At 40.4% G+C, this 15,286-nt stretch overlaps 1 protein-coding gene across 1 annotated transcript in view; it reads right to left on the bottom strand.

Annotated features, from left to right (window-relative positions):
- ADAMTSL3 (ADAMTS like 3) overlaps positions 1-15,286 on the bottom strand; it is a 367,623-nt gene that overhangs the window by 49,880 nt on the left and 302,457 nt on the right. The window contains exons 18-20 of the mRNA XM_069983695.1: positions 7,615-7,810; positions 5,516-5,695; positions 4,365-4,518 (exon numbers count right to left, since the gene is read on the bottom strand). Of these exons, the coding sequence (XP_069839796.1) occupies positions 4,365-4,518; positions 5,516-5,695; positions 7,615-7,810 (530 nt within the window). The remainder of the gene's footprint in view (positions 1-4,364; positions 4,519-5,515; positions 5,696-7,614; positions 7,811-15,286) is intronic.

The following is a 15,286-nucleotide window of genomic DNA, read 5'->3' as shown; positions in this document are numbered from 1 at the left end:
GTGAAAGGGGTAGTTGTATGCTAGAAATACCACAAATTATTTTTTATACTCTGGTTGTAGTCTGGCGCAAGCTCATGACTGTATTTGCGCTTGTGTCTGTTGCTACTGATCACACTGGGAGTCCCAAGTACTATAGTACATATCTGAGGGCCTAAGATGAGCCATGTATGTGTTTTCTGAAAATACATCTTTGACTGAACTTTACTGTACTTATGTAAATTAAAAAAAACAACAACACTATTTTGAAGAAACAATAGTAACATTGCACCATAATGCTGGTGGCAACCTACTAGGCTTTACATTTGGCACAAATGATGATATAGATAATTCAACAATAGCATTTGATGTAAAAATAAGATTGCTATGGGAACTATACCATCTAAAATCAATTTAAAACATTATTGTGTCAAACCCAACAGATTTTAACTGGTATCAAAAAGATGAGTTGGCTGATCTTGATGTTTATATGTGAATAACAGAGAGTACAGACTCTAAGTTCCTGCCATGTAAGTGCTGGCATGAAGTTTTTGAAAAGTATTGGTGTTTAGACTACTTACTATGTGAAAGTTAGTAGACCATGTAAACACCTTAGGCTCAAATATTTTGGTGCACAGCTTTGCCTTTTGGCATCAGTATGTTTTAGAACGACATGTTCTTCCAGCCTGACATATCACTGCTGAGTCGTATGATCAAAAATGAGGAATTTTTATGGTTGCAAAAGATGTGCCAGTATAAAAGGCATATACAAGTTTTGAAGTGTGTAGACCAAAGTCTTGTTGAAAAGAAACACAAAGAAGTACTTTGGCTTAATCTTGCTACAGCAAGGCCTACTAAATGTGTTAATTTCCCTTCCATGTAAATTGAGTCAACACTGCCAATGTTTTTGAAAATCACTCTCCCCCATTTACGGCACATTTCAAAGCTAAAGCTCTGCTCTTCAGCTTTCTGCAATTAATTACATTAACTGAGATACGTATGGTGCTTTTCTTAAAACCTCATGCCAAGAACATTCTTGGAACTCCATAGGGTTTTTAAATGTGCTACAATCTCAGCCGGTTGGCATTTTAATCTGAAATAAAGCCCAAGCAAAGAACGTCTTATTATGCAGGAGCCGTTACTAACTATAAATTCATATGAAGGCATAATAATCAGCCCTCAGCCAAGCCCAGGATTTAAGCATAGTTAATTTGTCAACTTTTCACATCAAAAGCAAAAACTTGTGACACTTTCATTTGCACATTCTTTTCATACTCAAATCATTAAATCCACATTTCATTGCACCTGTAGCTTGTTTTAGTGTTTTCAAAGACCCCCAGGCCACCATGTGCCATATTTATGGCTCTTTGCAGTGCTAAGCCATTAGACACCTTATAAAATATTCAACTGTATCTACCATATGGCGTCTGCTTAAACCTTGCTTAATAGATACTCCACCACTGATCTGAGCATGTATGTAAAGGAAAATATGTATTCGGTGTTATACAGTGCAACAGATTTTTTTTCTTGATATGGAATTATTGTAGCTAGCCTAAAAAACATCCAAAGCTTTTTGAAATTGTAAAATACCATTGTATAATTTATGGACTTGGCGCTACCTCTGATAATGGCTTGTAGTGACCAAAAAATATAAATGGCGGACTCCGCTCCTAAGTGTTTCTTTAACAACTAGAGCGTTAACATTGATGATGTGAAGGGAACTGCAGTCACATCATCACATAGTGTGAAGCATTGACGTATGTGAGTTACAGTGAAGTACATGAAATAATAGCTAACTCAATAAATCAGTTCATAGCAAATTGAATAAAAGTTTTATTTGCACTATTGTGAGTTGGATGATACCTTAATGGCAATTGGTTGTACTGAAATTATATTTTTACTAACTACCAGCTAGCGTCCACTAAGAATGTGTATATGTCTTGCAGTAGTTTGTAGTATGGTTGTGTTACTACAGTATGGACCAATGCAGTATGTGTTTGAGCAATATTATAATTTTTATTTTATAGACGACTTATAGTCAGTATAACATGTTTTTGCTTTTTTTTTCACATTGACCTGGGAAACACGGAATTTCCTGTGTTTGGTCTCTTTGAAAAAAATAAAGAGTCATAACACATAGTGCTGTTTTTTCCATTAAACTAAAAAAAAATGAATGTAAATTAAAACCAAAACCAAATAAAAACAATTTTTTGTCAGGCAAAGTTAAAGAATCAATGATTTTTGTAGTCCACAGGTATCAGCTGTATTTGACATTTTTGATCAAGGAAATATCTTTCATCCACAAACAATTTTTCAGCAAAAAAGATGTTCCCAAAAGAATTGTCCTTAGCTCTGTTTACTACTTTAAACACTTTTATTTTTCAATATGAATTAAAATCCAGCAGTGTCCCCCCAAATCTCCATACACTCGTACATGCAGAGATTGCCTGATCACTGGTTCATTCACCTACACTACCCTACTTATAAAAGAAGGCTGAACCACTGGAGAAATAAAGCCCTTTTGCATTCTGCTTTTTGTATTATCCCTATTTATTATAGATTGTAAGCTCTTGTTGTTGTTTTTTTTATATATTCATTTAATTTAATTTAATGAGTATCGCTGTTTCTTCCATCAATATTGGCTCCCAAGTCATTTGGAGTCAAATTATGTAAAACAGCTGACACATCCATTTTTGGCTTCCTGACCATCTTAAGCAGCTGCATGCAGGCCAGAGGCTACCGGGGTATTCCTAGATAGGAATAACTCTTTAATGAAATAGAAAACAGATATGTCCTTCCTTAGCTTTTCTCTAAACTCAGCATACTGTAGTTCAGACCGCCTTTTTTTTACATCCGTCAAAGGATAACAGTCGTCATTTGGTCAAACAAACAGATAACAGTCGTCATTTGGTGTGTGAACATAGCCTGATTATGTCTGAGATCTGCTTTCTTTGTCAGCCAGTGACTATGTGCTCACAACGGCTTAATGTGGCTGTTTTATGGGAGTCTTTTTGGACAGCTTTCATTTTCCCACCAAAGCACGGCATTCCCATTCTGGGAACATAGCCAGTTATTGTTATATAAATTAAGCCTTTTGAGTGTTTTGATAGCATGTTGTGTTGAGAAATTGTGTTGAGATAACATATTGTATTGAGAAATTGCAATCCCTAACTAAAAGAAAGCTGAACCTAGATCTTTTCAATCTTAATTTTTCTTCTTTTATTTAGTGTTAATGAAGAAAATATCTTTAAAGGAGAAGTCTGGAGTCTGATTTTTTTTTTTTCGAAAGAGCTGGGGGGGGGGGGGGGGGGGGTAGGTGGCTGAACATAACAACATTCACCTACCTCCCTGGCTCTAGCGCTGGAGTCCTCCAAGGCAGGACCCTGCTACCCGGCTGAGAAGGCCTGACATGTCACAACCCGGGTCATTGCTCAAACCAGGAAGCGTCTGGAGGTCCGGGAACCGGAGTGGAGGAAAGTGGACCGCAGCGCGGGAGCCGCGGAAGTAGGTGAATGTTATGTTCTGCCACCTCTTTTTTTTTAAAAAAAAGGTCTTACCCTGGACTTCTCCTTTAGTATCCACATATGTTAAAATAAAATTGCAGATAGAACTAAGAGAGTAATAGGTACATTTGTATTTCACAGAAGCACCTAAGAATGCAAGACCAGGAGAACACACAGGGGGCACTGTTATATCACAGTATACATAAGTCATTGTCACCTATAAATAGGTCATTTTGTGCCTCATTAAAGCCAGCTTGCAGACTGAAATGCCAACTAACTGAACATTTAAAAACCCAATGGAATTTTAGGAATGTCCTTGGCATGGGGCAAAGAATAAAAAACTGCTCCTTTCTAGTTTCTGTATATAATAAATTGTTGAATGGTGGGATGACAGAATTAGAGAACTATTTTCATCTCAATGGACATTAAGCCATTAGATTGTAATTTTTTAATGGTAATTTACTAATGGATACTTTTTTCATTTATAATTCTAATCAAATAGCAAATACCAAAGCCAACTAGTGCAAATTTCCCTCATGAGAGCCACAAGTGAATTATTCAGAACACGTAATTTAGTAAATGACTTCATAGTCTCAGTAATTATTAAAGAATGTGAACAATGAATGTTCTCACAAACCACGCATGCAGAAAAACAACTCGCTTCATTACTCAGTAAATATAAAACAATTACATTTGGGTGCACCTCTGTGAGCAGTTACAGAAACTATTAATGTGCTAAGGTTTAGTTCTTGTAAAATATTCTGCACATGGTGGTATGAAGTTGCATGGCCTCCATAAAATATTACAAGTCCCTATTTAGTACAATCTCTCATCGCTGGAAACAAATTTCAAATCAAATTTAAGACTTAGCTTTACAATACTTACTATAGCATGCACCTACACGGCATGTTCTTATAAGACCTGGGCCAGGAAGTCCTTGGCATAGTGACCCATTAACAATCACTACTTGCCCTTTAGCTGTTATCTTCTGACACAGTAGTATTCTTCTTTGGACTCCAGTACCACATCTTGAAGAGCACTAAAAGCACAAACATAAAGCCATTGGCCTAACACTTACACCATGAATAAAGTAAATAAAATTGTTTTGTAGGCACTGTACCTTGTATTATTTACTATACAGATGCCTTTTTGTTTTCAATATTTCTGTTAAACAGTCACCAAGTTGATATCTATTATGGCTGCTGCCGCACCTGCTCTCCCAGTCGGCACTGCCTGGCGGACGCCGAAGGCCTTGTGCAGGAGCCTAGCACTGCCATCTGTTCAGCCCTCTCGGGCACCTTACGAGCCCCAGCTCCTGCCTCCCGTATCTTGGCCCAGCGTGTGCGGCTATGCCTCCTAGGGCACGCACCAGGTGTCTCAGATTTAAAGGGACAGTACTTCCCTAATTGGTCATGTGCACCTAATGCCTCCCTATAAATTTCAGCCCTGCCCTGACCATAGGGTGTGGTGCCAGCTCTTCCCTGAGAGCGGGGGTCCAAGAGGAGGATGTGGTGCTCCAAAGGCACAGAGATCAGTATGTATAGCTTCCTCATTATGTTACCCTAGCCCGTGCCTGTTCTGATTGTTTTTTTTGCCCACACTTCTCCTTTAAATTAGTTTTTGGTTGAAGTGATGTCATCTGTGTACCCATCATCGATATTCCAGAAGCTAAAGAGATCAGTTGCTCTTACTACATTCTATTTATATTGACCCATAACAAGCAATGACAGAATTTAGAGGGCATACCCCCCCACACAAACTATATGCAGTTCTGTGTGGTGGACAGTGTTACTTAGCTGGGCCTTCACTTCAATCTCTTGGGAGAGAGGGCCTAACTGTTGTGAGGACACAGACAAGTTTTATACAGGTATATATCATATGTGCAGCAGCTAAGTTTGTGGATGCTGTGGAGAACCGAACATAGAGTAAGAGCAATGGCAATATCACTTTAAATCAGCTATTTCATAGGTGGTTAAGAATAGTCCAATACATTTGCAACCTATGCTGTTTATTATAGTACTGCAGATATAACTGACCTTAGACCACTCTCCCGTTGTTAACCGCGGGGGACAATCAACTTTCCCACAAGGTTTCTGACTCGAAGGCTTTTGCATCTGGCAGAGCTCTTCAGAAAGCTTCATAAAGCTCCCATCTGCCAACAACTGTTTGCAACTCACTTTGCGGTTTTGGATACCTCCTCCACACGTCCGAGAACACTGAGAACACAATCACAGCATTGTTGAGGCCATCAGTATCACTTCACTCACAGGGTATTGCATGGCGCATGTCAACTGCACAACACAGAGTACAAGGATCTGTACAAACAGCGGTGTCACTAGCTCAGACACTTTTTAGGAATTGTGTGGTATGCAGCCAGATTCATCAAACATGTTATCTAATAGCTTGATGTTGCCATGGCCAGGATCATTCCTGGCTCTGGGGTGGTGTAGATTAATAACAGTGTTAACATTCACTTTTAGCAACAAAATACTAAGTCAGAATACTAAGCCTGATATACAGGACTTAGAGCTGCAGATATCCATTGCAGCAATCCACTGATCACTACTGCTCCTTTATAAGCATATATGAGTGTAGCTGGGCATCAGAAGAGGATCTGTGCATTATGTATTCTTTTACATATACTACAAGGTAATAAAGTCAGAAGCAGTCGACTCCTTATTTGGAGTGGCTGTGCTCGGTTACTGCAGATCTCCTCCATTAACTTTAATGCAATCTAAGCTGCAGTACCCAGTGCTGCCACTATACCAAGTAAGGAGCCAGCAACTTCCAGCTTTGTTAGGGGTGATGCAGTTATATAGAACAACTGATGAGTGGGATGCCAGCTGTTGTAATCCTGCCAATCAGATATTAAAGGACAACTCCCATGAAAAACTTTTTCCCAGTAATTGAAGCACATTACAAAGTTATATAACTCTGTAATATGCTTAAATCACCTATCTGCCTCCCTTCCCTGTCTTTTTCCCCCTCAACCCCCCCACCAGTAAGTGTAAGAAACTCACACATACCTAATTACTGTCGTCACCAGTTTCTTCTCTCAGCTCCTTCTTGTGAGGATGAGTCATCAGCAGGAGGGCTGTTCTAGCTCCTGTTACACCAGCCTCCCCCTCGCCTGCCTTGTCAGGTGACTCAGATTGCTCAGCTGTCATTGGCTGAGCAACTGCAAGCCATCTGAGTCATGTCACTTGCTTATCTTCCCTAGTGACATGACTCATTCATTCATTCACTGAGTCCACTCGGCAGCAGTAGAGAGTGTGAGGGGAGGGGGGAGCTGCCTATGTGCAGGGAGTCTGTCACAAGGGAAGATAAGCAAGTGACATGACTCAGATGGCTTGCAGTTGCTCAGCCAATGGGAGCTGAGCAAGCTGAGTCACCTTACAAGGCAGGGGAGCAGGAGGCTGGTGTAACAGGAGCTAGCCCAGCCCTCCTGCTGATGACTCATCATCACAAGAAAGAGCTGAGAGAAGAGCCTGGTGACGACAGTAATTAGGTATGTGTGAGTTTAGTGCACTTCCTGGTGGGGGGTGGAGTTGGGAAAAGACAGGGAAGGGAGGCAGATAGGTGATTGAAGCATATTACAGAGTTATATAACTTTGTAATGTGCTTCAATTACTGGGAAAAAGTTTTTCATGGGAGTTGTCCTTTAATAACTGATCCTGGGGAAAGGCTATCAACACATTTTTACTGGAAAACCTCTTTAAACCCAAATTTTAATGTGTTTTTTCCCCATGTGTAATTGGATGACTACAGTGACATCCAAATAGTGTCACTTGCTTTCTTGGCACTATGTACATTGAGTTTTGTCAATGGATTTTGTAGACCATCACATTTCCAGAAATTGTTGTTATTCATTTCCCTTGACTATTAGGCGCCTGACAATTTTGCCAATTAATATATGTAGATTTGGAATGGACTTTCAGTTGTGGATATGCTGGTTTTCTATTGCAGTTTGGCATTCTGCAGGAACATACCCCCCTCCATTGTCATTAGTCTCCAGCCATAAATAATCTGTTTTAAGCAGAAACAAAAACACTTCTGTAAAAAATACGAACAACTCTCTGTGCCTCTGAATTCAGAAATTTATGCCGAATTGTTGTCGGCAAGTATATGGAAATACCTGTTGCCAGTCCTCCACGTGCCAAGCAGGCGGGCAGTCAATCTGATTACATGGCTGCAGAGCTGATGGCTTTTTACCTTCACATTCTTGCTCAGAATTATTACTAGAATCAGTCAGGCCAGAACAGTGGACATCTCTAGTTTGTATCCCGACCCCACATGTAGCAGAGCACCGACTCCAGGATCCTGTATTCCACCTGTTTTAACATAATTTTGATTAGTATATATAGGAAACATAAAATGGTCATAAAATGTTACGTCTGCAATAATGTTACATTTTTATTGCTAATTTCTAACACTCATGAGTAAATGATCAAGGTGCAGAACATGGTGCAATATTTCAGCCATCTGTGCATTGCTTCAGCTGTACATGTCATACTCAATAAAAAGATCTACATTGAAATTGTACTTGTCACTGTCTTCCTTTAGAAGTAATTTTTCTTAATGGATCCAACTTACTCATGTCTAGACAGATCATCTCAGAATTCAGAGATATACTCTTCATTCAAATGAAAGACTAAATAGCATATGCATGGGTTAAGAGATAGCACAAAAAAGAACTACTCTAAAAGCCTACTTCTACTTTCATTATGACATTCTTTATTTAGTCAGTAATTTGCTAGGTGATGATGAAAGCCTGTCAGAATAAAAAAAATAAAATTAAATGTAATAAATAATAATAATTATATATTTCTGTTGATGTTGATTATGGACTACTCATAGCCCTGGAAATTTTCTAAAACTATCCTATCAGAGTTATCCAGGATTTAAAAACAAAACATGTCTGCTTTCTTCCGTAGACAGGTTTATATCTGTTCTCATGTTGTGTATGGTAGTCATCCTATTGGCATCATTTCCTTTAATGGCACAAAGATGCAACACCACACACAAAATTAGGACAAGATTGGGGCTGTTTCTGGAAGAAAAGTAATAACTATATTCATTGGATTTAAAAAAAAAAAAAAAAAAAACTAATTTGGACCTGATTGGGAATTCTTTGCACTTTTAAAAATACAATAATAAGAAAAAAAACAAAATAATAAATAACTATATTTCATTTCCATCAGGGCAATCAAACCAAAGAAAGAACTGTTAATCAGTCTCTAGACAGGCAACTTACCCCTAGACCAGAGTTCCAACACAGGCTAAGACTACATTTACACACCCGTGACCGCGGCCCGCACTATGAATGTGCATCTGTAGTGCTCTGTGCTTTACGGAGCACTACATTGCCACTTCATTAGCTTAGTGATCCGTGCCGCAAAATATGGTTCACATTACAACATGTCCTTTTTTTTGCGGCGCAGATCGCGACCGCATACACACGTACAGACATGTGAAGGGGGCCCTTTGAATACCATTGTAGCCTAAGGCCTTATTCACACGTTCCGTAATTTACGGATCCGTATTTCCGTATCCGAGTTAGTGCACATTGAAGTCTATTGGGCTATTCACACTATCAGTAGCAGAAATGGATGAAAATCAATCCGTAAAAAAAAAGGACATGTCCTAGTGCGGACCGGGTGCGGACCCATTTTTTTTTGCGGATCCTCTCATTGAAATCAATTGGTTACGGATTGTTTACGGATTGTAACATGTTGGCATCCGTATTTCCGCAAAAAAATCCGAATGAAGTGCATTGAAAAGCAATGAGTAGTAAAAAAATGGAATTACGGAAATACGGATGGAATACGGATGGAATACGGATGGAATACGGATGTCCAATCCGCAATTTCTCACGGGTTGTTTCAGGACCAGAAAAAAATACTGAACATGTGCATAAGGCCTTAGGGATTCAACTAGATCTGATAGCAGATCAGTCCTCTGTTGGCAGATGCTGACTGACAGCTGAGTTAGCAGGAGGCTGGGCAGCATTGATTTTTCATGATGAAGAGGGAGGAGGAAGGAGTGGTGAGATGTGCCAGAATGTAGCAGAAACACTGAACCACAACTCCTCGTTGACTCTTCATTACAGTAGGAGACCTAAGATTGTGCATAATCCACTCCATGGACAAATTACTAAACGGTACCATGCTTACTAGGGGCCTGCTCTCTACAGCACACTGTCAGCACCTTAGGTAGGGCCCGGGGACTGACAGATTCCCTTTTAGTCAATGCAGGACTGGCAATTGGTTAAGGGAACTGTTGTATACTGCACAGGAAAAGTTTTATCCTATTACTCCTTACATTACTGTTTCAACTTATAGTTACTCCGCACATAACAGACCACACATAAGCCTAAAAAGTCTATCTAAATTTGTAAATGGAAGAAGGTGAAAAACAGCAAAGCATTCCAACAAAAGATGTTTCCATTTGGAATGAGCTATCGGATATCATGCTAGTATAACATGGAATGTCCTTAATTCTTATTATTTAGGCAAACAAAAGCATGAAAAATGTAAAGCAGATACAATCAGATCCATGAAATGCAAAACAAACTAAATTAATACAGCTAAAGCCCTTTAGTCTGATACATGATGTAGGCCTGGCATCAGGAAGTAATTCTAAAGTTCTGAGTTCACTCAGGGAACATCCAATTGTAAATGACTATAAAAGATGTTGAGGCAGAGATCCAACCTTTGGTGAATCATGAAGGCAGAGGCATAACTTGAAGCTGGTGGGCCCTATTGCACAGGGTCCCTTAACTTTATAGTACTGGCCTCCTCATGGGGAATAATCACAGTTAGGATCCTATTAAAACTTAACATTTAATAAATACTCTTTTTTAAAAAATACCAACACCAAAGTGTACAAAAAAACCTCCACCATCAAGTATTCGGACCCGAAGTCCACACCCCTATACATATACAATATCAATAATTAATTCATAGACAGTATATAAATTCATTATGTAAACCATTAATTATGTAAATCAGCTGAATAAAGTGCATTCGTCCATACATAGGCCAAACAATCAGAGGAGCAGATCCTTGTGTGTGGATAGGTGGTGGGAGTAACAATCCCTATAGCTCCCTATAGGTGCACCACACTATCCCTGCTCGCTCAGGGTGCAGCGGGGTGATCGCCCTAAAAAGGACGGCCCCTACCCCGTACTACCTCTGACGCCACTCACCCTGTAATATCCCTTCCTAAATACACTCCATATATAGTCAGACTATATCATCTGTATGGATCTGTGATTACATCCTCATGGGGAAGAAAGACTTAATGGCCCCCTGAGGTTTCTGGGCCCAGGTGCACCCTCTGTACCCCCTCTAGTTACACCACCTCATGAAGGAAGTCCTTACAGTCCTGGTTTTCTGTTTTTAGGTTAAAGGGAATATCCAGAGTAGAAAAGGTCTACTGTTCTACTCTATACCTGTTCTTCCTTCCAGCGTGCCACTTCCTCCGTCTACCCATCCATGCTCATACTTCCACAGATGAGGAAGGGGGCATGAGGATGTTGCTAGCTCTGCAGGCATTGCATGCAGGCTAAAACATGCCTACATACAATGTCCATTAGCTGCACACTGTTACCATGACATCGGTAACATCAGGCAGCTATTGATCACTGCCCACAACTTGATCCCACCCACCTCTCTCGTCTGCGGAAGCATCAGCACAGAAGGGCAGATGGAAGACGTGGAGTGCCGGAGACCAATAAAGATAGGACCGTTCTTCCTCTCCAGATATCCTCTTTAATAATGACAATTCACTAAATGAAAGGTTGTACAACTTCATCATATATAATTTGGCAGATTTGTTATTGAAAAATGTGCCTGCATAATTTAATATGTTTTCTTGCATCTCATCTGACAAAAGGTTGTTGCAAAGAATGTAGTCTTTGTAACCGGGGTGTGGTTCAAGTTACATGGGTTTTAAGGTGCATATAATATTTGTGACTTTTCAAAGTGTTGCAAAACTTTTATGCAATTTCCCTCCACCCAATAATCCCAATTATAGAAATCCAGAAGGCAGAAAAGCGCATTGAAAATGCATCATATTCATTAGAGATGAGCAAAGCGAATACGGCGAATCCAAATTTGCTGAAAATCAGGCCGTCAATTTGCTTTGTTCTGCCAAGAGAATTCCCACCAATTTGTTAGGGAAATGCGCAAGAAAAAACAATATGGCAGCCGCGCATGCTGTCTGGAACGTTACTGGGCATGAGAAAGAGATTAATCATAATCCCTAGCAGCCGTCCAATCAGCTGCAGGCCCCTTTGTGATGTCAGCCCCTCCCCCTCTATATAAGGTAGTTCGGTAACCGAGGTGGCGAGTTAGCTGTGTGTGGAGGAGAGAGCAGGATCACAGTAGGCAGTTAGAGCAGAGCAGGGAGAGACTAACAGAGCAATTTAGGCCACACACTCCATAGTGTGAAGTGGAGAGTTCTAATGCGGGCGCGCTCGCATGCGCCTGCATCAGAACTCATTGGCGCTAAAGATCATCCAGCCAGTACTGCAGTACCGGCCGGGATGATCTTTTCTGAGACTGGCCGTTCCGTGACCCAGCCAGGTCATGTAACGGCCGGTCTCTTACAGCGTATGAACATAGCCTCATAGGGGAAAGGAGCAACCTTGAAACGTGGAGGGAAAAGGGCACAAATAATAAGTAATAAATCTGAGGAAAATGTTAGTTTACTGTCAGAACCAGCAAACTTTGTACCAAGTCTTACTTTTAACTAAAGATTGGAAACAAGTATATCCAGTTTAGGCAAAGCTCAGTGAGCCTGTAAGATTGGGTGCACACATTGTTGTCTGGTAAAGAATGTGATTTTTCTAGGGAAATTAACAGAATCTAAGAAGAAGAACCTCACCTGCTGTTTTGTCTCATAAGGCAGGAGACACTGAGAATGAAGGTAGTTTTTGTACCTGCATACTCGGCTCCATTTTCCTGCAAGATTCAATTTTATTTAAGGGGTTATCCAGCATTATAAAAACATGGCCACTTTCTTCCAGAGACAACACGACTCTTGTCTCGAGTTCAGGTGTTGTTTGACACTCACTTCAATAGAAATGGTTGCAAAACCACACCCAAACTAGAGACAAGAGTGGTGCTGTCTCTGAAAGAAAGTGGCTATGTTTTGATAATGCTGGATAACCCCTCAAATTTGTTAAATGGTTCAGTGCCGTGGCTACATGATAGCCCTTGGTGCACTGATCCACCTGCCTGTTTTTCATGAATAGTCATCAGGTGCTGTGTAGTGAACTACCTTCTTCATCAGCATCTCCTGTCCTATGGAAATGTAAGAACAGGTTAGATTCTTTACCAAGTGCTTTACCTGTACTTGCCACAACACCGCAGCACCCATGTCAATGTAGTCATGTCGTGTTATGGAGTTCTTGGTCACGTTGCCCACAACATATGTACCTAGCCTCAGATCACACAGATGTTGCAGATGAACAATTAGCTTAATTGAACAGTGGCAAGATATTCCTTTAACCGGGATAAGGGACTTCAATCCCTATTGGAGGTTCACAAAATTGTGTTGCACAAAAGTGATCACTGCCTCTCAGTCCTTTCTACTGTGTTACTATATTACTGTGTTAGGCTATGTTCACACTACGTAAAAAAAACACGACCGTTGTTGTTAAATACGGCCGTGTTTTTTACGTAGTGTGAACATAGCCTTACTATGAGAGGCTGGTGTGTGTCAATATTTTGATGCCAAATATTTATATTCTGGAAGGCACCCGACAGTTTGTGGAGGGTACCTACTGACAGTATGTGGTACAATCCTAGTGGGCTATTCCTACATTTCCTACCAGAGCCTGCTAGGCCTGGGAGTAAAGGAGGCAGGTTGTGGGGTCAGGGTCCAATCAGACAGTCTCTTCCTTCTGTAACCATCCCCTGGGTGTGTAGCCATTAGTTTAGGTCACCCTTCTCTTTCTCTGCCCTCCCTTTAACTGAGGATATCGTTTTGTGTTTTATTCAAGTCACAGCTCGCAGAGTAAAACCTGCTAAGCAGGTTAAGGTTTGTAAGGCAGACTTGCGCTGTAGGAGTCTGCCGGGGCAAAATACTTCCAACCCCTCTTCAAAGTTTGACAATAAGTGCCTGTTTTGTGGTTTTGGGTTGTTCATCTAAAGTTCTGCACTGTGTGACCATTATGTGTGTGTTTCACAATTTACAAATAAAAGCTGTGGAAAGTTGCCACCCAGTAAAGGAAGTTTATGTATCTTTGTTTTTCTGGCAGAGTGTGGACCCTAGTCAATGTTTTGTTTGTTTGGAGCCTATATGCTGTCAGTAAGTAAGCCTGGAGGTGCCTTAAGGAAGAGAAATGTGTCTAACATGGCTAGCAAATTTATTAAAGAGTGACCTAGATTTATCAATTGGAGACAAAAAGATCAAAAAAGACAAAAAAAAAATTAATGTGTTTGATTCCCCCCCCCCCCCCCCAGACATTGATAAGTGTACAGGAAACAGATCAGTAATCTCAGGGAGACCAGCAAAAGATAACACTGCCAGCTGCTAGTTATAGCGCCCAATGCAGTGAAATCCTTGGTGCATTGCTCCCTGGGAAACATAAATATGCAAAAAAAAAAGCCTTATTTAAGAGTCTTAAAATGCAAGACTAGCCTGATATCCCACTGGGAAGAGCCCAGCCAAGGGGTGGCTCCTGTTGGGAAACCACCAAAACCACCTTATTAAGTGGCCCTATAAGTCAATGTCATGACAAGGGAGAAACCAAGGCCAGGTATTCATCCACATACAGCTGTTTTGGGGTGTTGTCCGTAATCAGTGTGGAGCAGGATTCTGGCTAGGTGGGAGCAATGCCTTGTAGACCAATAGGAGAAAAAGATCGGGAGACCAGTCAAATAATAACACTGCCAGCTGCCAGTTAAAGCGCTCAACACAGTGTAATCCTAGGTGCATTGCTCCCTGGGAAACATGAATATGCAAAAAAGGAGCCTCTGGGAAGGACCCAGCCAAGGCCCTTGTCTGGGTTCTTCCCTGGATGGATATCTGGCTAGTCCTGTGTTTTAAGACTCTTAAATGAGGCTCCACAGGCTCTCTTTTTTCATATCAATAAATATAGGCCAGTGTGCATCACATTGATAAATGTGCTGCCTTTGCCTAGTTTATTTAATTTTCGAAAATAATAAAAACACATTTTCGTCTCTGTTCACATCTAAATCCAGGGTTGCATTAAGAGCCGACAAACTGAAATAACAAGACAGATGTGAACAAGCCCTTAGGGCGACACTGATGAAAATAACTATCTACGATTTCCTACATTTTCTCTCAGACCATTTACCACTGTTATTAAAAAAACTTTCAAGCAGTACCATAGCCATACTATTAGGAAACCTTTATGTTCTCTTGCACCTTGCCGGGGCCTCTGAAATTGCCTTCGTAAACTTTCCAATGAACCTGTGCATCTTTCTGCTAAATGAATTTCTGCATGTCTAGCTTCTGTAATTGTATTACCATCTGGTTAAGATTACCTTTTATAAAATATCTAAGCATATTTCAACCCTTGCTTTCAGCCCAATGTTGCGTTGAAATAATCAAGGGCCATGTTTTACTACATTGCAAATAGTAGTGAATGGTCCTTTGTGGCTGTACCCTATTTTGTCATAGTATAACTAAAACTGAAATACATTATACACAGTATATGAAATACATAGGAAATTCAGGAAACCTGTTGACTAAAATGGAACGACAGTCTAAATATGTGTCCTGTTAAATATCCACTTTCGATGCATACTTTCTCCTGACGCCATTTGTTGTGA

This window comes from Dendropsophus ebraccatus, chromosome 1 (genome assembly GCF_027789765.1).
Source record: "Dendropsophus ebraccatus isolate aDenEbr1 chromosome 1, aDenEbr1.pat, whole genome shotgun sequence".
NCBI classification, from domain to species: domain Eukaryota; kingdom Metazoa; phylum Chordata; class Amphibia; order Anura; family Hylidae; genus Dendropsophus; species Dendropsophus ebraccatus.
Note: the sequence above shows the minus strand (reverse complement) of the source record. Positions and strands in the feature narration are given on the sequence as shown.